Raw genomic sequence first — 22,129 nt, forward strand, 5'->3', positions numbered from 1 at the left:
TACACGCTAGCACCATTGCTAAGCAGCTACAGTGAAGATTTTGGCTTCATAAAGAGTGTAAATATTGTCTTTTTAAATCATCTTTTAATCACAAGGCCACTGGAGACTTGGATTACACTCTGATGTATGAAGCCATTTCATGTTTGCTTTCAGTTGTTTTGTTTTTTCACATTTTAAAACAAGTCCCTATCTACTTCAGTTTTTTGGGGTTTTTTTTTTTAGCAGAATGCTGCAACACTGTTTTGCTGTGAAGCTCCAGAAATGTTTTATGGACTATGAAACTTCACTCGACTTTCGCCTCGACATTGAGCTGAGTAGATAATGACATCATTTTAGTTTTTAGGCGAACTTATCCTTTAAGAGTTCATCGTCTCAATTACATTATCAAAAAACGGATGGTTTAAAAGTGTATTTCTCTCTTTTAACCAAAGGAGGGCGACAGTAAAACATGGGTCAAACATCAGTCAGCCCCCTCTACTAGTGAGGATGTTACAGGAAGACACATCGGGCTATTCATAGCCTCACGCTTCAGCGTAATGCCACCATGTAGTATAACAGACTTTTTCCCAGAAGGATTAAGAATGAGCACACTGACATGTAATGTAATTTATGCAGTTTAGATGAAAAAAGAACATATAGGACACACAGAAATAGCTTTACAAAACATCACACTGATGGCAGAGTACAGTATGCACCCTATATCACCACTTTGTCCTTTAAAAGAAAAATCCAGCCCATTTCCTCTTATTCTGGTACAGTCTTTGGGACAAGGACACACGCGGTGATGTCATGGTTGAGGAATGCATCATGTCTCCGTGCAGAGTTTGTCCTTCTCCTTGGAGACAGCCGACCACGACTATTCTTAACCGGGGCCTGGCTCAAAAATTGCCTCTGGATGTGATACACTGTGATGTCAATGAAGACCCGGGCTTTTAATACGTATTTATTTTCGGGCAGAAGGAGTCACAGGCCGAAGAGAGAAGCACATGTTAGGAGAGTGTGTCCTCTCTTTCTCACACACTTTAGTTCCCACTGGGTTGGGTTCAGAGAGGCCCGTCTCGAGTGAATCATCCTCACACGGAAGCAGGTTGTTCGAGGACAGCAGAAAATCCTCGCCGAAGGACTCTGACAATGATCCACTCTAGTAACAGAAGCGGCTGTAGGAGCAAACTCAAGCCGATTGCATGTACTCCAGAGCAGAGATGGCGGAGGGTTGAGCGGAGTGTGTTTTGCTCTTGTCAGACAGCGGGCGGCTGAGTGTGCCGGAGCAGAGCAGAGCTGCTCAGATTAGGCCGCCTGATTCCTTTTAATGTTTTTTTTTTTTTTTCATCTTCTCCCCTCATCCAGGAGTTACTTGTTCTGACCTGCAGAGTCCCAGACTCCGCCACCAAGGACATCAAGCATATGCACACATGCCATCCACACTCTCTCTCTCTCACACACACACATTCTGATGTTGACTCATTCGTGATTTATCGCCAATATCTGCGAGACGACAAGGATAATTCAGTCTGCGCCTTTGCAAGACTTCAAAGTAAACAGCTCTCAGTGAAATTGATACAGTAGGACGTGACTGTGTTTTGGCTCATCAACGCTGACAGCATCTCTGGCCAGAAAATAAAGTAAAACAGAGGATTTAAACATGTATTCCCTATTGTTTTATGTCCTGGAAAGGATCACGAGTTGTACCACAGGAATTAAATCAACTTTTCTTTATCCAGATGAAAGTCTTTATGGCTTCTCTTTGATTCTGAAGTGACTGTAGTTCTGGTGAGGTATCTGATTACAGTACAGTATGTGCTGATTTCTACCACAGTATTGTGGCGTTGCAGCTGTTTCTTTGAGATGTGGCCTTTGGAAACAGAAGAAATCCCTGAAGAGAAACAGGGTTCCGCTTTCGATTAGGCGTCCGAGCAAAATGCCTCATTTCCAACAGACCCTCTGTTCATCTTGCTTGCTCCACACAAAGTCTTCTCGATGATCCTCCACCTCTTCATCCCTCTGTCCTCTCTGCAGTTCTTGGTGATGTCCTACCACCAGTGGCCACAGTCTTTTCTGAGGATGTGGAGGAATTTGCGCCCCAGGCTCGGCTTCCATGGTTTAACCAGGCTCTTGGTGTTGATCATCAGTCGGCCGGTCTTCCAGTCCTCATGACCAGCTACCACATATTCAAATCCTGGAGAAGAGAGAGGACGGTCACACTTTATGTTAAAGGGGAATTCGGGTATTTCTAAACATGGGCTTTATATCTATAAGTTTGGGTGTGTAAATGATTCATACCTATCAGTCTGGCAGGTCGCCTCAGCTGGCAGTCGGGGCAACGGCTGCAACGTAATCCTTTGGGGGAACTCCAACTGTCAAAGTGACGTCAACTTAAAGTGCTTGTTTTTGCCACTGACAGGCAACAACCTCAGTCTGTTGTTTCCTCTAGTGTCCTACACCGTTGGAAGAAAATATTCCTACGGAGAGCGACCTTTTTGTTAAATAATAAGGTCCTCTTTGTAACCAGAAACACAAGTCTCGTTTAAGGAGAAGTCTCACCCTGAAATCTTGCGCGAATGAGACTTAGAAGTGTTTTCAGCCAAAAGTCTTACTGGCACTTCCTCTAGGTCAGGGGTGCCTAAACTTTTTCCTTTGGAGGGTCAAGAATAAAACTTAACCTAATTGTTACTGTATAATCTCTTTTAAATTAATCGTCATGATTTTATTCTTTTCAATAGAAACATCTGTGGGGCCATTTGGTGACACTGGGCAGCCCTGCTCCTTTCTGAAACTCCGACTCACATTTCAACCATCATTCTCCTGCAACAACTTACATCTGGTGAAACTTGAAAACAAAACATTTGTTTCTGGTCATAAAAAGGTTCAATAAAGGAATCGATTCTGTAATGTTGTCAAGGACTTAGATTAACGAATAACGACCCTGACAAAAACAGGCACTTTTAGTGGACGCAACTTTCACAGTCGTAGTTGCCCCGAGGGATTGTAGTGCAGCCATTGTAGCCCTGTCGCGGCTGCCAGCCAGGGTGGTCTACTTTTGCTAAGTGTGTTATATTAGCACATCAAAACAGGTAAATATAAGGCCCAGGTTTAGTGTGTAAGTAGGTAATAAGGCCCTTGTAAGCCCTTGTAAGATAACGTTTAATGATGCTCAAGAATATTTAGAGAAGGCTTATGAGGAGACTCAACCTCAGTACAAACCAGGTTATTAAGTTACAATTGTACCTATTTTTGTTATTACGGGACTTACATATTACCTATTAATGCTACAAGACCCTTGATATAAGGTGTTGTAGAGAGAGCAGAACACAACCTGAGTGAATTAATGTCTCTCAAACATGTAGAACAGAAGAAACATCCCTGTGGAAAGCACCTTAAATAGACCACACATGATTATTTAACTATAATCAAACAGTTTTGTGCTGCTAGTCTTTCGCCCCGGCTTGGATGAATGTTGCCAGAAATGATTATTGTGAAAGTTTTGATGTGAAAGTCTCATAACTGAGAGGAGGCTCTGATCTTTAAGCTGTAAATGTCTATTCTACATGAGTGATGCTCGGACACTGGCATCCGCCCAAAGCCTCCTCGAGCAGCGACAAAGATCCTCTATTCAGCACAAAGCTGGCAGGCGGTCCACTCAAGAGTCGACTAATTAATAAACTTCTGCGTTGTGAGCAATAAAGTGACTCAGTGGAAGTGGCTGCAGCTGACCTGGGTTGAGGATGGGACAGGTACAGCCTTGGATGGTCCAGGACTCTGGATAAAGAGTGACGCTTCCCCTCTGGAGCTTCATCCGAGGGTTCTGGTGCAAAACCTTCTTGACCTTGACCTCCACCTCTGCATGGGAGCCTCTATCGTCAGCTGACATAACCCTCACCACCAGAACTGCCAAGGAAACACAAGGAGTTATTGAAATATCAGCTTACTGATATAAGATACAGCACATCATTACTGACTCTCCACTTCTTAAATGTTTAATATTGCGCACTATGGACCCTTTTCAACACATTTCTAAGGTTTAAGGGGAACTCATCAGAAATAAGTTTACTAGTGCTACAAGGAGAACTTCCAAGCCTCCAAATAGAGAACAGAGAGACTCTGTGGTGGCTGATGTCACTGTGAGTTTTTTCTCGTTCTGGGTTTAGGACACTGACGATGTTTGACAGAAAGCCTTCATTCATCAGCCTAATGAAAAGATGCTATCAAGCTGCAACACTGGAATTATAGGATCAACTGCTGATTCATGCAACGGACATAAAGTCAGCATTTTGGCCTCTGCTGCATCAAATTTGATCAGTCTTTCTCTCACAACTGTAGGGGAGCGCAATAGTACATTCTGGTATTCCTTCTTTAAAGGTACCCTGAGGTGTTTTTGACCACTAGAGACGCTATGGAGCTGTGTTTTTGTGAGTGGGTTTCCTTCACAGTTTAAAGATGGATAGCATAATAGCGTCACAAAAATTAAGTGATATTTTAGTCCATTGCATAGTTAGGAGACAAACATCTTGATTGCCTCCTGATGTCTGGCTGCAGTGTAGGTCATAAACCCTACCCTCTCTATGTTAACAGATGAGACAAACAAAATAAGTACATGTCAAGTAATTTTTTCTCCAATGATGTTTCGGTCATTTCAGGCAGTTTTTCTCACGCTGACGTAAGTCCAAGATTTCGTTTTTTTAATAAGTTTGGTTTAAATTAGTTATTTGACACTATAAAAAGGGGATGTAATGTCTTGATTGACAGGCAAGTCTCTGAACTCTGGTACCAAATGACGTTACCAGCACAAGATGGCAGCACTTGTAACTGGGATAGTTTGGCCTTGGTTCTGTTACGGTGGGAGGTAGTGAAAAAAGGCAATCTCTCTTTACATATGTGAAGGGTTTTGGTGCCAAAATGTAACATACTGCAGAAGGTCTCGCACTATTTTACTGATCTTGAAAGAAATGCTGCAACGTGCCAGCAAATGCAGGGAAGACAAAGAGGGCAGGTTTCAACATTTTCCAAAAGTCGATCTTTGTAAATTTTTTATGTGGCAGAAACAGCACAGGATCAAATCCGTTCTTACCGTAGTCGTACTCTGCGGCACAGAAGAGTTTCGGGTTGCTCAGGGTCACTTCTACACACTCACATTTCTCTGGAGAAAAAAAACAAACACGATTAATAAGATTCATATAAATCACTTCATTATGATGAGCAGATTTCAAGATAGAAAAACAGCTGCGTTTTAATCTCTGCGGGTTGATGAGTGTGCGGTGAATTAAGTGTGATGTGACCTGTGACTCACCAGAGTGGTGCAGTGCAGAGAAAAGCTCCTCTACCCTAAAGAGTGCCGCCTCACTATTATTGCTGCTGTGTCCCATGTGGCCAGTGGCTGTATAGAGGACCTCCACATCTGAGCTGTGCCGCAGAGGTAAAACCAGTCAGAGGCAGGGCTCCACTCAGTGTTAATCATCCAGAATGCACTCTACACCATACATCACTTCATCCAAGTACGAGCACATATGGACATGGTAATAAGTCTTGGCTCTCACCCAGAAAGGCAGTCACCAGTGTAGGGGTCACAGTCCCCTGTGCAGTCACATGGGCGACAGCCGTATTCATGAAGCCCCCAGTATCCCAGCATGCAGATGTCGCAGCGGGGGCCTCCGACGCCGGGCTTACAAGTGCACTCCCCACTGCTGGGGTTGCAGAGAGGGCGACCACCTGAGAGGATGGAGCCGACAGGGTGGCAGGAACAGGCTGCAGAGGAGAGGGCGACAGAATAAGAAGAGCGCATGTTAACATCTCTGTAAGACAAAAGACATGTCTCCGTCTCTGGAGGCACTCGGTGTACATTATGAGTGTATTCAAAGGACAAATACACTCGTAGAAGCACCTATACAGGTTGTACACAGTAACCCCCCCCCCCCCCTGTGAGATTACAAAAGTTATATGTATTTTATCATCGTCCTGTAACAAGCGACAAGCTGGGAGTATGTACTCAACATGCTTTATGCAGCAAACACAGACAGTGAATCACCACGCTCTGCGCTGTCGGATCTGCTGCCTGATGGTCGCCCGTGATGACAGATTGATTTTTGTTACAGACCCGCTTCATCTGCTTCCAAAAACAGCATGTTTGTGCTTATAAAAAAAATGCTGCTGCATGCCTGGCGGGGGGGAAAGGGCAAGAATGGGAAAAATGTGCTTGCATGGTCCATGGGAAATTCCTCCATTGTTTGCAATTACAGTCACATTCCAAAACAGTGCGGTCCCCCCGTCATTCCTGCTAAGGAGCGGAGGAGAGTCATCTTACTATCTCATCACTGGCAGTGACTCAGAAAGGTGCCGGGGGAAAATACCCTTATCAGAGAGATCAATCTGCTCTAATCTGAAGGGTCAGAGGAAAAATCAAATCTCCATTACTGTCCTCAAAATATCAAAGGCTGCCTCTCTTAATTGGAATTCTCTGCTGGCATTCATCCAGGCAGAGTGACGGTTTAAGGGAAAATGAAGCCGCACTCTTACGTTTGCAGGAATCAGGGGCAGTTTTTGGTCGGCCGGGGTCCCTGAAGAAGCCCTTCTTACAGTTCTGGCAGTGGCGGCCCTCTGTGTCGTGGCTGCAGTCGTCACACACGCCGCCGCTCCGCCGTCCCGTTGCGAGCCACAATCCACGACTGAAGTGACAGCTCTTGGCATGGCCGTTACACTTGCACTCTGGGTGAAGGTGGACAATTAAAAAAGTCTGAAAGGTTTTTCTGTGCAGGCAGTGACAGCTCCTACAGTATCCAACATATATAAAAAGAGGAGCTGCTTCTTTATTCATCATGCACAGGCGACTAAAAGGTTACATGTGATTTATGAGACTAAATCCATTTTCGAGATAAGTCTACATGCTGTGTGTCCTACTCCTGCATTTGACTCTCTTGCCCCATCACTCACTCTGGCACTCATGCGGCGTCCCTGTGATGCCATTGGCCGCCTGCCAAGGTTGGTCGTTGTAGAGAGGAGCACAGTGCTCGCAGTGGTCGCCGGCTGTGTTGTGTCGGCACACACACTTCCCATGGACCTGCCAGGAAAACAACACAAAAGGATAATTATTTTGATTTTGTTTGGAATGTATATTTGTATTTGATATATTTCATTTAGAGTTTTGAAACAGTCTCAGTTTAATACTGATGCCATCAGCAACAAGATTAACTGTTTCTATTTAGTTTAACGCCTGCCACCAGGTCACGGGGAGACTGGAGGAGCCTTTGTTTACACATTCCAGGCAAATGTTAGTGAGAAGTAAATTCGCCAGTTAAAAAGAAGCAGGAGGGGCTTTTTCTTTAGATAATAATATTTTTGACATTGTATTTTGTGGTTTGGATGGTGGAAACACTACCGATTTGTCTATAGGGGCCTCCAAAATCAACAACATATCAAAGTTTCTGGTAGGAACTTTGAGTTGATCAGATATGAAAATACTGAGGTTGAGCTGAGTTTGCCTATGTGACATGTGTGGTAAATGCGCGGTGTCATCGTCAGTTATGGAACAAAATTAACGAATCTGCAAAGTAACTAGTAACCAAAGCTGATGTCGAGTAAAAAGGGCAATGTTTGTCTCCCAAATGTGGCAATGTGAGTGTAAGTATTTCTTTCCATCGCTCTATTTTGTGTTGATGTATTTTTGAGAGTTTCTACTGTGTTTTTGAGGTGTCAGCTGTTTTGACGTGTTCATCACCTGGGCGACCACGCCTGTCATAATAGAGGCTGTCATCAGTCTACTCTATTGGTGTGTATAAAGGGTGTGGTGACCATTTTAAAACGTTTTAGCCTGTTGACGATGCGACTGGGATCAAAACATTATCCACTTAGATAAATGTGCGGCTTGCAGTCAGTGTGTGGGCGTTTCATTGAAGCTGATATCCAGCAGCCTTGCGTCTACATGTGTCGTGTGTCATAATTGTGAAGTATTGCCACATACAAGCGTCTACATGTACAATCACAGTGGTTACACATCACGCAGCTTATTCCTGCCTGTGTAACATGTCTACAACCCCGTAGACCACGTTGGAATCAAACAAGCGCTTCTATTCTCCATTTACAGTGAAGAGAATAACATGACAGAGACTGTGGGTTGTTAAAGCATTAGGCTGAATACCATAATTAAGGTTTTCCACATCCTTAAATCCCTGTAATGGTAGGTAAAGCTGTGGTCTAATATCCAGTCTTCACTGCTGCCTTCAGATTGAGCAGCACATACCAGCTGGGTAACAAGGGAGTGGTGGGAACATAACCAAAAACCATCGACTCCCAATCTCGCCACAGAAAACAAATAAAAACAGAGACTAAATGAAGCCATTGACAGATTTCAGCGTGACACAACATCTCTTTTGTGCATTTCCTTGGTGGAATACCAATCCCCTGCAAGCTGTGTCTCAAAATCGCTCACCATGTTATTGGTCCTCTGTTGGCTGGGTTTGTAGCCACTGGCTGGCACACAGTGGTCAGCGTGTCCATTGCAAAGGCAGCTGCCTTTCACGATAAAATCATAAATGGCGTAATGGTCCGTGGGGAGGACTGCGACACCAGGATGTTTGGCCTGGCAGGGACACGGCTGGCGCTGCAGCAGACGGACTCTCAGGTTGGTGATCATGAGCTGGTCCTGGGCGGCCGGTCCATAGGGATCCACTGAGTGCCAGGGCGACAGCGCTCGATAGATCACCTGGAGACAGAAGAAGAGGAGACAAGCAAGAAAATCTCTTAAAATCTGTGATTCTACTTAAAAAAAACAACTTTCTATTAAGTGAAAACACTGACAGACCGTGACAAGAACATAAATCATGTCAGGTTCTACTTTCTCTTGGTCTTCTAAGAAAAAACCAGGCATCTGGTTTACCTTTCATGCTCCTAAAATAGCTGCTCTTCGAGGAAAATCAGCCAAGTTCCAATGTAAACATGGACAAATGGTTCTTGTTCAAGTTCATTACATTTTGTTGAATGTTGACCTTCAGATACATCCTCTCTGTCAGACACACAATAAGGATTGTGTTTTTATGGAAATAAAAGACATACATGTCAAAAAACGTTTCAATCATAATCCCATCAGTACAACATCTACTTCAGTTGTTTGGAAGAATGCTGCTGTGAGGCTCCAGAAATGTTTTGTGAGCAGATAATGACTGAATCATTTTTGGGTGAACTGTGTTTTTAACACTGTATCACAATGAATGTATTTTGTACTACGACGATCAAGTGGTTAGTGATACAGATGTGCGAAACAAGATTTACTTTATAATCACCTCTCTCTCGGTGACCATATGTATACTTTAGCTCATAACTGCAGGCAGAGAGTTAACACTAAATAAATGACGTTCACAGTCGTACTTTATCTCTAAAACTCTTTACATTTTCACACAACATCTCGGGGATGTCTTTGCATGTCGAGCAACAGAGACACTAATTATGAAGGGTGAGGGGCTTACACAAGAGAGCTGACATACTGTAGCTAGACACATACTTGTAGCAAACACACTGCAATTATGAGATCAGTCAAAGCTATATATTCATTCAGACGTTCAACCAGAACCTCCCAGCGTGGTCTGAGGCTCTTGAGAGCACAAACAAACCTTTACTGGCCAGTGAGAGTATCTCTTTCACACCACCAGTCTGCTCATGAATTAACCATAGCCACTTCTCTGGCTCAGACCTCCCTGTGATGATACAGCAGGTCCAAGAAAAAAAATATGCTTTGAGGGAACATCAGAGGTAAAAGTGAACATTGATATTCTAGACGTGCATGTCAAAGCAGTTTGCGGGCTCAGAAGGCTGGCCCGACAAAAAAGTTGTCCCACGGCCCATCAGAGGAGGTCAGTTTACAGAGCTTGGTCAACTGTTTGCTCGGTGGTTTGTGTGATATCAGCTCGTAGCGCATCCTGGTGCCAGTGACCGGACAACAAGGGCTGAGCAGACGGGGAGTGATATAGCTGTGAAGTGCTATATCAGGTCTGGGAGCCCGTTTTGATGTGGTGTCCGCTCAGATCTCAAAGCTCTCTCTGAGCAACAGCACCTCACTGATTACTGATTATTACATAAGTGTATCTTAATACAGTTTTAAGATTAAGGCTCAGTTGTAGTTGCATATTATTCCCCACAATGTTGCTGTGGAGTCCTACTCTGGTGATATGATCATATCGTGTTATCGATTCTCCAAACCCGGTTGTTTAAATTAAGGATTCAACTCATTTTAAGATTATAATGCAGAAAAAGATGCTTCGGGGGATTTTTAATCATTAAATTCACTGTAAAGTTCACTGTTTCAGTGCACTGATGTCATTTCAGACAATACAGTTTGTTGTTAAACTATAAAATATCCTGCCTCTGTTAAATATCTTTATCACAAGTGTCTGATAACCACATTTGAGTTATCATCACCACAAAATGTGTGTGTATCAGCTGATGTATAGATATTGGAATTTTTTAACATCGTAACATCGGTATCGACATCTGCCCCAAAAATCTGGTATCGGTCAGACTTCTGACCATCCACGCTCAAACACTGGTCTGTCTCATATATAGTTTTCCTAAGTTTTTCCCCGATAAACATCCAGTGTGCGGGATTTAGCGGCATCTAGTGGTGAGCTTTTAGATTGCAACCAACTGAGCACCCCTCTGCCCAATAGGGATGTTGTCAGATGTGCAAAAAATATAAAATATACTCTCCAGAGCTTGTGTTCTGCTTGTCCTCTTTGAGCTACTGTAGAAACATGGCGGCCGAGGTAATTATACACGAATATGATCTATTTCTGCCAATGTATTCTCGCAAATCTCCCTAAATCCTGCACACCGGACCTTCAGATTTCCCTTGAGGGGAAATTTGTGATTTTCAGCTATATTGCCTGCATTTTCCATATCAAGATACATACATGTAATGGAAAAATATAACACTAATATTAATTTCAGTCATATTGCAGAGACGTAAAGGATAAATTAAGGTTCAGACACATGTAACCTATGTTTGTCAACTTCTTGATGCTTAGTAACTCCGGCTCATGCCCAAGTTGACCTTTCAGGAAAAGATGTTTCATAATAACAGACAGAACCAGATAACAAGTAGTAGTAACATTTTCCTGACCAGCCACTGTACTCACCTCTCCTCTGGCACAAGGAAAAGCTCCAGAGTACTTGGAGGTGCATGTCGCTCCGCTCTCCCCCGCAGGCGACCCCTCAGTCAGGCCAAACACCTCCTCACAGTCTCTGGCGAAATACCTGAGGGCCTTCCAGGTGTGCCCGTGGTCCTGGGAGCGCTCTAGCACCATTGCGGCGGGGCGGGGGGAGCGGAACACCAGGATGAGGTGTGTGAGGAGGAACTCCGTCTCCAGGTCGAGCTGGAGCGTCTCCTCCTCCTCCATCCCCTCCGCGGACTGCCACCAGGTGTCAGGGTAGCGGAAAGAGGAGTCGCTCATGGCAGAGGGAGGGTGCGCTTGGCTGGGGATGGCTGAGTTGCACTTGCTGCACTTTGCAGCCGAGCAGGTCTCCCTGATGCGGGGGGCAGCAGTCTGTCTGTAGAAGCAGAAGAGCTCCGAGGAGTTGGAGCCGCAGACCGAGCTGGCGCTCAGCACTCTGCCCTGGGCCAAGTTGCCCATTCGGGGGTTGCAGGCTCGGCCGGAGCAGCGGGCAGCTGGACCTTTGGGTTTCGGCGATTCTGGTAAGACAAAGACATCTTAGTACAGTTTACGCGAGCATGTCAGGCTGCTATAGAGGCTGCGAACCAAAACAGCACGCGCAAAAGTCGTTCGACTCATTCACATGCTCACCGAGTTCGTGCGTAAAAGTGTCCAAAACACTCACCGGCTGAGAGAGGAGAGGATGCGCACACCGGGAGAATGACAAGCAGCGTCCACAGTATCATCCTGAAGGCGTTGTTGCAATTCTACATAAAGTCACCGGTGGTATTTTCCATTAAAGCAGGAGCCTTCAACAGCTTGAAAAGCCAGTCTTAATAATCCAACAGGTTCATTTCCGATTTAAAAAATACTTACACGATTTTTAAGAAGCACTACAGACTGGAAGCTTACTGTCTGTCAATATGTTAAAGGCGTATTAACTGTGAGCTCCGCAGTGGTTATCCTTAAATTATTCCATCCCACGCACTTCAGGGTTCAACTTGTTGTGGAGGGTTCATTGACATCTGGGAATATGAAGAGGCTGGCACCGCCCTCTTCTTGTTATTCCCAGACCACTCCCACTCTGATTCCTTAAATCAGACCTTCCAGAAGGAGCAAGAATATCAAAAACATCTCTGGAGGAATTTTTGGCATCTAAAGCTGATGTTTTTTTCAGAAAATGCCGATTGAAATAGAACGCTGACTTCACTTTTTCCATCATCCCCCAGTCAACATCATCAACTTACACTTGTACTTGCCACAATGCACATTTGACTCAACAGCTGCCTCAACATTTTTATCTGCATTCTTCAGTTAACACCCATAATGAAAGAAACGAGGTGTCATCAGATTAAGAGCCAAAAAAAAAAAAAAAAAGACAATAAACAAGACATTTGGATTGCTTCCACAAACCACCCAGGCACTCGAGCGCTGACCGACAAGTGTCTCATTGTGCTGCATTCCTGCCACATATCACCACTTGTTTGTAACTGCCACTCATTAACCACGCTTTACCTGCCCCCGTCAGACAGACAACAGCCAACGGGACCTGAGGGGTCGTGCAACCCTTGACCCCAATAATCATCCAGTCACATTGCGCATGTTTTTTCACCCCCCTTTACTTTGACAGTTACCTCATCAACTCAGTGAGACAACAAAGACACACTGCAAGGGAAAAAAATGTTGGTATATGACACCACATGTAGCTCTGCCAGCTGCCAAGAAGGTGTATCATAATCATGTGAAACCAAGTGTGGACGGAGAAAGACAGTGAAGATGAAAAGGGAATATATGTACATCTACCTGTGAATACATGAGGCCAGGAGTCATCTGTTCTCTCTGTGAAGACGACCTGTCATATGAATCACCCTCTCCTATGTGTGTGTGTATATGTTAAAGGCATTCTCAGCCTCTTCCCTAAGGCATCCAGGACGGATCAGGACATTCCAGGAATACTGCGACTCTCGTCACAGCGACGGCCTCTCCTCTTTAAAGGGGATGGGGTTCATGTCTGTGTGTTTTTAGATCTGCATGGGTTATTTCGGTTGCCTCCAGATGATCCGCCGGGGCAAAGGGGCGATGCACCATGAGCCATTCTCTTTGTAAATCACTCGCATGTTTTTGCGATTCTCAAATCCCAGGAGTCACCGTGACAAATGCTGCAGGAAGGATGTCTAATCTCTGCCAGTCTGTGGTGTATTCCCCTGGCAGGATGAAAGCAAGGCACACCACAAACAAATTCCTTTACGCTCTTTAACTCCAGCTGTTTGTTGTTTTTGTCTGTCTTACAATGTCGATCCTACTGAGCCACATCATTAAAAGAGTGCAGCATTTTGGGAAACACGCTTTTTTTTCTTTTAACTTTCTTGCCGATAGTTAGATCAGAGGACTGATAGCGCTCTCATGTGTGAATGGTAAACGTGAGGGCTACAGCCAGCAGCTGGTTAGCTTAACTTTGCACCATGGAAACAAACTGGAAACAGAGGAAAATAGCTAGCCTGGCTCTCCCCGAGTGTAACAAAATATGCCTACCAGCGAGTCTAACTTTCACTATTTAACACACTATATCTTGTTTGTTTAATCTGTGCAAAAAGCAAATGTGCCAGATTATTTTCTGACTGGGTGCAATCACCTCCAGGAGTCACGAGCTGAAACTTCAGGAGGTCACTACCCCTGGCTGAGAAATAGTCCTGCACATTACCCCTGTAAAACACTAATTTTGTTTTTATACACTTAAGGTTTTTGTATCGATTGAACAGGCAAGACATAGCGGGAATTTGTTCGACCAAGCAACAACCTCCGGGGTGTAAAAATTAAGCGGAATTACCCAAAACTCCCTTCCAGTGTGGGGGTAAATTTTTATATAATTCACTCATTTAAAGTATATCAAGGTTGAACATTATATATAATTAGGGTCATTGATGCTTTGAGTGACAACCAGCCAAAAAACTGTCTAGCTCGCTGTCATCATCCAGGCATCATTCAGCTCACCTAACACACCAAATTTAGGCACTAAAACTACTTGGTTAGGTCTAGGCAAGAAAAGTACTTGCTCCTATATCACTTTTGTAACTTCAGTTTCAAACGTACCTGGGCTACAAAGGTAATGTGTGATGTATGTGATGCAATTTAACAAGATAAGCAAGTTAAACGAACTCACCGTTGACTTCTGGTTTCAAACTGGACGCGCACCGTACCGTCCATCCCTGACACCTACCATATCTTGGTAGGTCTCTATTATTCTTTATACTACTTTACCTGTCTTCCTTCTTCACAGAGACATTCCTGTTTTGTACAGTCTATGGTTTCGACATGGCTGGGCTAGCTGTTTCCAGCCTAAGGTTAGGCAAAGCTAACCACCAGCTGGCTATTGCTTCATGCCACACTGTTGACACGAGAGTGGCATCAATCATCTTATCCAACTCTCACACTGTCACTCATTCCATAAAAAAAAAAAACTCCCTCACACCTCTATAACCAGTTATTGTTGAATGATTGTTATGATATAACCACAGGCGAAGACTCTCTGTCTGAGAATACTGAAGATAAATGCAGTTATGATTGTAATGCCAGTCATTACTGTAAAGTCAGAGGGGCTGAACGACTCTACTCATGTGAAAATGACCTCTCTGACTGCTATAATCTGGTACTGGGACCTCCACCAGTGGTGCTGCTGCGGTCTCGTCATCCAACGGCCCAATAAGATGACAGATGCGGGGCCGTTGCACCACCGTTGGCCCCGCTTTATTTCCAGACTGTAAAAGGATATGGTTCCCTCCCCCTCCTCATGCTGCCATGTCACCTAGTACCTTCAGCTCACTGAACCGTCTCAACCCTTGCAAGTAATCTGTCTACCCTCCTGTAAAAGCCAGACAAAAAGCCAGACATGCTCCAGGCGTGGAGGGAAGGTGCCTTGCCCTCAGGCTAGGCATTAAACAGAGGGCTCCGAACACCCTCTGTCGCTGGTTTTCTTGCTCTTTGCCTTCATTTTTATGACGTTTATCACCGCTATCTGTCTGCTGGTTTCTAGCCATAACATTGCCCTCACCCACATTTCATCAGATGATTCAATCTGTAATGACAAAAAAGTGAGAGAGCGTCTGTGTTATGTAAATTTTAGTCCTCAAATGGAACTCTTCCCATGATGTAACCCATTTGGCATCACTACTGTTAGTTATTCATATTATACTATGACGGTAGTAATGATCTAGCCCTCCCCTTGCCCCTCCACACACACTCCCCTCACCTCCCTCAGCTGTCTTCATCCGGACACTTCTGGAGGTTTGTACTTTATATTTTACATCACCTTTTGACACGTTGCACAGGAAGGACTCAACAGATGACTGAGCACGAGCACGATTTTAAGAGTGGACACAGAAACAGAGAAAAAGGGGGAGTTTCACCTTCATAAAAGCGAGGCAGGCGGATGTGTCCCATTTTTAGGTTTTTGTGCTGTGGGAGGGGAACAGAAGACCGCAGAGGCCTGAAGTGTACCTGTGTCATGTCACCTGCCACATGTTATGAATAAAAAACAGGAAAAGAGAATAGTATTGTTTACAGTGGGAGAGGAAGCAGTGACACTTTTTAACCTTGCATAAAACCGCATGTGTTCGAGTTCTTTTGGCTATTTGACAGGTGATAGCTGAAAAAGCAGACCAGCAGCCAACCAAGCCGAAAGATTCAAGACTAATTTAATTGTCATTACACAACACGAGATTTTGTAACCAGGGGAGAAAATCTCATGTGGAGGGGACAATTACATAGAATTTTCACTAAAGCAATTCATGAGGGGGATCTAACAGCTTGCAAACACCAGGTATGTCACTGTGGGGAGTTATCAAACGTCAGCTACCTGAAGAGTGAGCTGTTACTTAGTGCGGAAAAATGAAGATTGGTGACAATTATACTGTAAATGTGTTTTATTGCATTGAGTTGAGGAGGCAAAGGGCGGGAGTTGCAAACCTTTGTGACTCACAAACGTGATATTTCAGTTTTTGATATTGCATCATTGTGTTTACAGCGATGTATTTGGGGAGACAGATCATATTCAGACAATTCGAGTGTTTGATTCATTAATTTATTAACTGTAATTGTCACTGTTTTTTTTATTTTTGAAAGTTTTTAAAGGTTTTACTTATTTAACGGGCCCATTGCCAACATCTGCACAGAATTTTTAACTTTTCGCGCTGTTCATTTTATGCTATTTTATTCATAAATGTTTGATTTTTATTTAGATTTTAGCTGTAATTAATGCATTTATTTAGTCTGTACTTCACAACCACTGAAAAAAAGGGTTCTCCCTCAATCTGTTCTGTTCTGATGTAAGTGAATGAATGAATGAATGAATGGATTTTCCAGGATTTTGGGTTGTGTCTCTTCTACAAAAAATCAAAAGTTATACAAACTAATGAATAGATAATCAGGCCACAAAAATAAACGGTAAATGGTGGAGTTTGGAGGATGAGTTCAGCAGTATCACAAGATGCAGCTCTGTAGTCCAGAGCGAATACTTCTGTATCTTTTGCCAGATGGCAGCAGGGTGGCCAGACTGTGGTTGAGGTGGGTGTTGTCTTTAAATCTTCTTTTGGATCTGGGCAGACGTCTCACTCCAGTGATATCTCCTATGCTCTGTAGATAATGCTCCTGTCCTGGGCCGTGCACGATCCTAGCCAGTCTGTGACGTTCTCAGTCAGGTTGCTTTCCACTTCTCCTCTCTAGAAGTTGACAAGAAATTGGCACGGGAGTTTTAGCCTTCTTAACTTTCCTTACGAAGTGGAGTCGTGATGTGAAGTGTGACGACCGTGACAGGTTCTGTGTGATGTCAATTCCTGGAAACTGCTCACCTGCTCTAATAATACAGAAGTCTAACATTACAGATCATTTTACATGATGTCATGATGGAAGGGACCTCTGTGAAGTGATGGCCTTCACTGTATGCTTGTTGGAAACAACAAACTGATTGTGAGACTGTGAAGGGTTTTTTTGTACAGCAGTGGTAGAAAAAGTATTTAATTCCAAATGCAGCTTATTTTAAACATGAAACTGTAGTTTATTTTCTTTTTGCTTGTTAACACTGATTCTACTGATGTTTTACATCAGTAAGAATTATGTGTAGTTCTACGTTTAATTATTGTTTTGTTTTTTTGTAGTTGTTATGTCTAAATGTTGTGAAGATGCAGTCAAATCAACTTTGGTTGGCAATACAGTCAGTTTGTATTGTTTTATTTAAGAGAAAGCTCTTCCCATAGCCTGAAAAGGTGAATGTCCAAAAAATACATAACAAGTTCAAAAACTGGTTGTAGTGATCCACAGTAACTGCTCAATTTACGTCCAGTGGCAGACATGAGTGTAGAGTAAATTAATCTATTGTATATTAACTTTCAGAACAGTGCGCTATAAAGATTATTACTTGGTGTATACTTTATAGTACTGGCATGCGCTATGGAAATAGGAGAGCTGTGGCTGGCACAATGTCAAGTGCTTGATCATCATTGTGTAAGGCTCATTAGGAAATGCCCACACGAGACGGCCAAAAGAAGCTGTTTTTCCATTGGAAACACTGAGAGCGTACCTCTTTCAAAAAGCCAAGGTCACATGGGATGGCCCGCAAGGATGTGACAGACACGCTGACCTTGGAAAGCAGATTGAAGGCTCCTGGTAGTTGTTTCATCACGCGGAGGCCTTTTGGCTGTTCGAGGCTTCGCTGACAGAAAATGTAATAACTGAGAAAAATTGCACTTACTGTACCGTGTAATTGTAGTATTTAACACACTTTAATGAAGAAAATTGTGTAAAAAGCTGTGAAACATTTGAAAGTTGGTTCAAGATTGAGGATAATCATAACGTTTGCTATGTGGAGCCATCTATTAGAGGACATGATTGATGGTGGCATGTCTTGGAGATCCACCCTTAAAACTTTGCCAGTGTTACAAGAGGAATTTATCTGTTGCCTCACCGGTAGGACCTGGCTGTAGGCTCCATGTCTGCCCCAGCATTACACATCTTAAGCAATACTGTCTGACACGTGAAGACAGGATGAGTACGTCTTCATTTTGGATGAGCTGAGATGACAGCCCGGCCTATTTAACAATACAAGCCTTTCATAAACTTTACAGAAAGCAATTACTTTTTTAAAAGATAGACAAGACAACATGTGAAGATATTGTGTAGGCTAAAAGATGCAAAAACACAAGCGTAAATATGTATGAGCTATCGAAAGTATTGAGACTCAATTGTCCTTCTTGGAATTTTGTATTTACTTATTTGACTATTTCATATAAAGATGAAGAGTTTAATTTGTAACAATGCATCATATTTTATAAAAATGTGCTTCGTCTTGTATGTGGCAAGTAACAAGAAACTTTAAACTCTGTAGAAAGAAGTCGGTATTTCCCTCTGAAATATACTGAAGTAACAGTAGAAAGTAGCTCAAAGTAGAAATACTCAACCATAGTAGAAGACCTGTATCTTCCATGTGTTTATAAGCAGATCATTGCAGTTGTGTGTGAATTTATGCAGCTTGAGGATGTGCTGTCAGAAGACTACCAATAACTTCACAGATTGTACTTTCCCTCTCTTGTGAATGTACAACAGGTTTCTGCAGGTGGCGTATCACTTGCCTGGTGGTGGCATGTCACAAGGTGTCGAATCATAATTTGTTTCAGTCTTTTCTGAGCTCAGGGCATCGTGATCAAACTGGCAGTGATCACATTACTGGCCCGCTATGGAGGCTGCACTGTCAGTGTGATACAACGGCTGGAAAATCCTCATTACATGCAATCAGCTGGCAAACCACTAATGTTTTGATACTGAGGCACACGACATGTATTTATGTTTCATTGCATTAGCAACATCTTCATTGGCTGGGTCAGTTTTCATTACAGTGGTATTAATTCTAGAAATGTCATAGTTATATAGACGAAAAGAAGAAGAAGAAAAAGAGGGAAAAGATGAAAAGAAAAAGGAAAAACCACCACAACAACAACAATAAGAACAGAAACAAGAAGAAGCAGCAGCAGCAGGAGACGTTTCCATTTCTTATAATGAGGAAATATTGCCACCTAGTGGTTAAAATTGGGCCTAGTTTAAAAGGAGTGATTTAAAAAGACTATTATTGAACAATATAGTAATTTAGTATACATAAATTACATTAATCATAATTATAAATTGTTAGTGAACATGTTAAGATATATAAGTTACACTCAAGGTACTCACTATAAATCACACAGGATATGTTGTTTTTCCTCATGTTTGCATGCTCATATATATATAAAATAAACATGTGATGTTTGATTCTCAAGTCTTTAATTAGAAATAAACGTATTATTCAGGAATATACGAAACAAGTAGAATTAATTTATCTGTTTCTATAAATGTCATCATCAATGTCATGTATATCCTGAGACCCTAACTTAAGTGTTTCTTGATTCTGCATTACTCAGTTTTATAGTAAAAGCTGTGATTAAACATGAAATATAGACAAATATGCATCAAGTCTCTTTTATCAAAACTTCTCGTTACATTGCCTAGAAAACAAAAAAAGAAAACAATACAACATACTTTTGCAACAATTAGATAATTCTGTATAAAGAGCATCAGATAAAAGTATGTAAATTGTAAATGCTAAATGTTCACAGATCTAGGCCTAACCATCAATGATATCTTGACCACAGCTGATGCCTGCTCGCAGCGCGGCGGTGTGTGTTTTCTGCTCTTCAAAGATAAACCCTCTGCAAACATTACAACAGCACCATTTCCTGTTGTTTAGGGCACTGTTAGAGATGGCGGTGATGATAAGAGGAACTAAAGTGCCCGTTGTTCAGTGGCTTAACTATGACTCAAATGTCTTCAAGGTGTTTAACAGATGCCTTGTGGCTAAATTTGCCCTCTGCAAAAAAAAAAAAACAACAACAAAAAAACTAGTGAAATTACTCCTTTTAAAGCTGTCGTGGACTGATTGATTACAGTTATTTTTGTTGATTACTTTTACAGTAACACTGAAATTATGTTGTTAAGCATCAGGCCTAGTGATGCAAGCTGATAATCAGTGACTGTGAGCTGTTAGGTCAGAGTTGTACGTAGTGTAACTTTTGTTCTGACCTCAGACATGAAGGTTTTACTTAGGCTACCTCATCTCTTGTGATAGCTGGAGGATAACCTGCCTGAGCTGTACATTAAGTTCATTGCAAACATACTGTGAAACAAGCACACAATGCATATTACTGTATACAGTGTCTAAAGATGTAGCTGTAGACTTTACTGCTTTATGTGTTCAACCTCTGTTGACTATTTTGTTTTGTATTCCAACAATAGATGTGGGTTGCCGGTTCGAGCCCTGGGTATGTACAGAAATAAAATGACTGGAGAAAGAGACAGAGTAAACTATCTCTGATTACAATGGATGTTTTGTTGATAAAGAACTTTGTATTTCCTGTGGTATGGGCTTTTAAATGACATTACACCATGTAATCATCAAAAAGATCCATCACAGCTGGGTGCAGAGGTATGCGAACTTCACGTCAATAAGTTTTCCCATATTTTACAGAGTTTCTGTTAACGTCACTTGGCTTAAAAAATAGGATGGGCTGCAGCAGGTGTGCTGTTCAGCGAAATATCTTAAAACCTCAAAACCTTATCTGTATTTTGCTTTGTTTTTGTCGCAAAAGGGTGTGCGCAGTTTGTTGCCTACGTCTGAGAGGAACTACAGGTAACTTACATCGCTAGCATAACAGCTAGCTAACTAACTCGAACCTAGCCTTAGCCTTAAGTTAACTAACATTAATGTAATTGGCCTTAACTTGGGATGCTTTCTTTGTTCGTGACGTTTTTGGTTTTTTTCGAAAAACAGCGTATTTAATTTAGTCCGAGATGGCGTTGGTAATAACTGCACGTCCGTTGAAAGTGTTAGTTGGTTAGCCTTAGCTAGCGAGCACTCGGCACGCTAATTCGCATTAGCTAGCGTGTGGACGCACTGTCGTTAAGTAGCTCTAGATAAAACTTGACGAAATATATATTTGTTTTTGATATGAGTGTGGCTGTTTCAAATGTAGTAATGGTACGTACGCTGATATCGTCCCTTCGATAGCTCAGTTGGTAGAGCGGAGGACTGTAGAGGTATCAGTGCTGAAATCCTTAGGTCGCTGGTTCGAATCCGGCTCGAAGGAGACACGTTTTTTTTTTGTTTTTTTTTCTTGAACCGTAAAATCCCTTTAAAAAGAGCCAACTGACGATGAATTTCGTAAATTAGTGTAACGATTTTACTTCCTGCCCTGCTCGCATTTATTTTTCTAGGCTTCCTTACACCGGAGTAGACTGGTGGAGATGTCTGATTACTGACCCGATACAGAGATATTTAAGTGGGTCATCCCTGGGCGAAAAAGTTGAAATTCAACCACTATAGAGTGTAGAAAGTCCTCCCAAAAACACATTAGACCCTATTTCCCTGATTATATGGATAACGGGATGCCTCGAAACAATTGCAGGCGTGTAAATGGGATCTAACAACACTAGACGTGTGTACATTAGTGCTCATAAGTGTTTGCACAAAAACTCTTGTAACATACGTCGTAGGAAATAATGCTGGCGTTGTTTTTGTTCTGGTGTTACCTGTAACAAACATCCCTTTATGTTAAATCAGAACGTATTGTAGATCCAGCCTGTGTTTGTGGTTTGATCAAATGAAAAAAAGAGGCTAAACACACAATTATTAGAATCAGAATCACAATCAGAATTCCTTTGTTATTTGCAAATGGGGAAATCTCCTCGTCACAGCAGCCAAAGGACAGTAATATTACAATAAACAATAATAATGGCAAAAAATAAACATTATAATAAAAAGGTAAGAAATAGAATAGATGCTAATAGAATGATATATTCTGTTTTGTAGGATTGAGCTATTTTGTGTGCACAGCAGACTTCTGCCCCGTGTTACTATCTGCCATGAATTGTTTGTATAACCTTTGAATTTGTTGACCAAAGCTGCCTTTCCGGGTCTGTGACAT

The 22,129-nt window shown here is 42.5% G+C and overlaps 1 protein-coding gene and 1 non-coding gene across 2 annotated transcripts; one reads left to right on the forward strand and one right to left on the reverse strand.

The window, feature by feature from the left end:
• Positions 1-591: 591 nt before the first annotated feature.
• On the reverse strand, positions 592-12,509 carry LOC115586282 (netrin-4-like). The gene is made up of 10 exons (XM_030425180.1): positions 11,815-12,509; positions 11,115-11,668; positions 8,417-8,689; positions 6,922-7,048; positions 6,508-6,696; positions 5,532-5,739; positions 5,285-5,397; positions 5,066-5,134; positions 3,712-3,885; positions 592-2,176 (listed from the first exon to the last, which is right to left on the reverse strand). The coding sequence occupies exons 1-10, from the start codon at positions 11,873-11,875 to the stop codon at positions 2,031-2,033; spliced, it is 1,914 nt and encodes a 637-aa protein (XP_030281040.1). The 5' UTR covers positions 11,876-12,509; the 3' UTR covers positions 592-2,030.
• Positions 12,510-21,203: 8,694 nt separating this feature from the next.
• On the forward strand, positions 21,204-21,292 carry trnay-gua (transfer RNA tyrosine (anticodon GUA)). Its single transcript is given in 2 exon segments — positions 21,204-21,240; positions 21,257-21,292. It is a non-coding gene; the product is annotated as a tRNA-Tyr (tRNA).
• The last annotated feature ends 837 nt before the right edge of the window (positions 21,293-22,129 follow it).

Source organism: Sparus aurata, chromosome 8 (genome assembly GCF_900880675.1).
Source record: "Sparus aurata chromosome 8, fSpaAur1.1, whole genome shotgun sequence".
Lineage (NCBI taxonomy): Eukaryota > Metazoa > Chordata > Actinopteri > Spariformes > Sparidae > Sparus > Sparus aurata.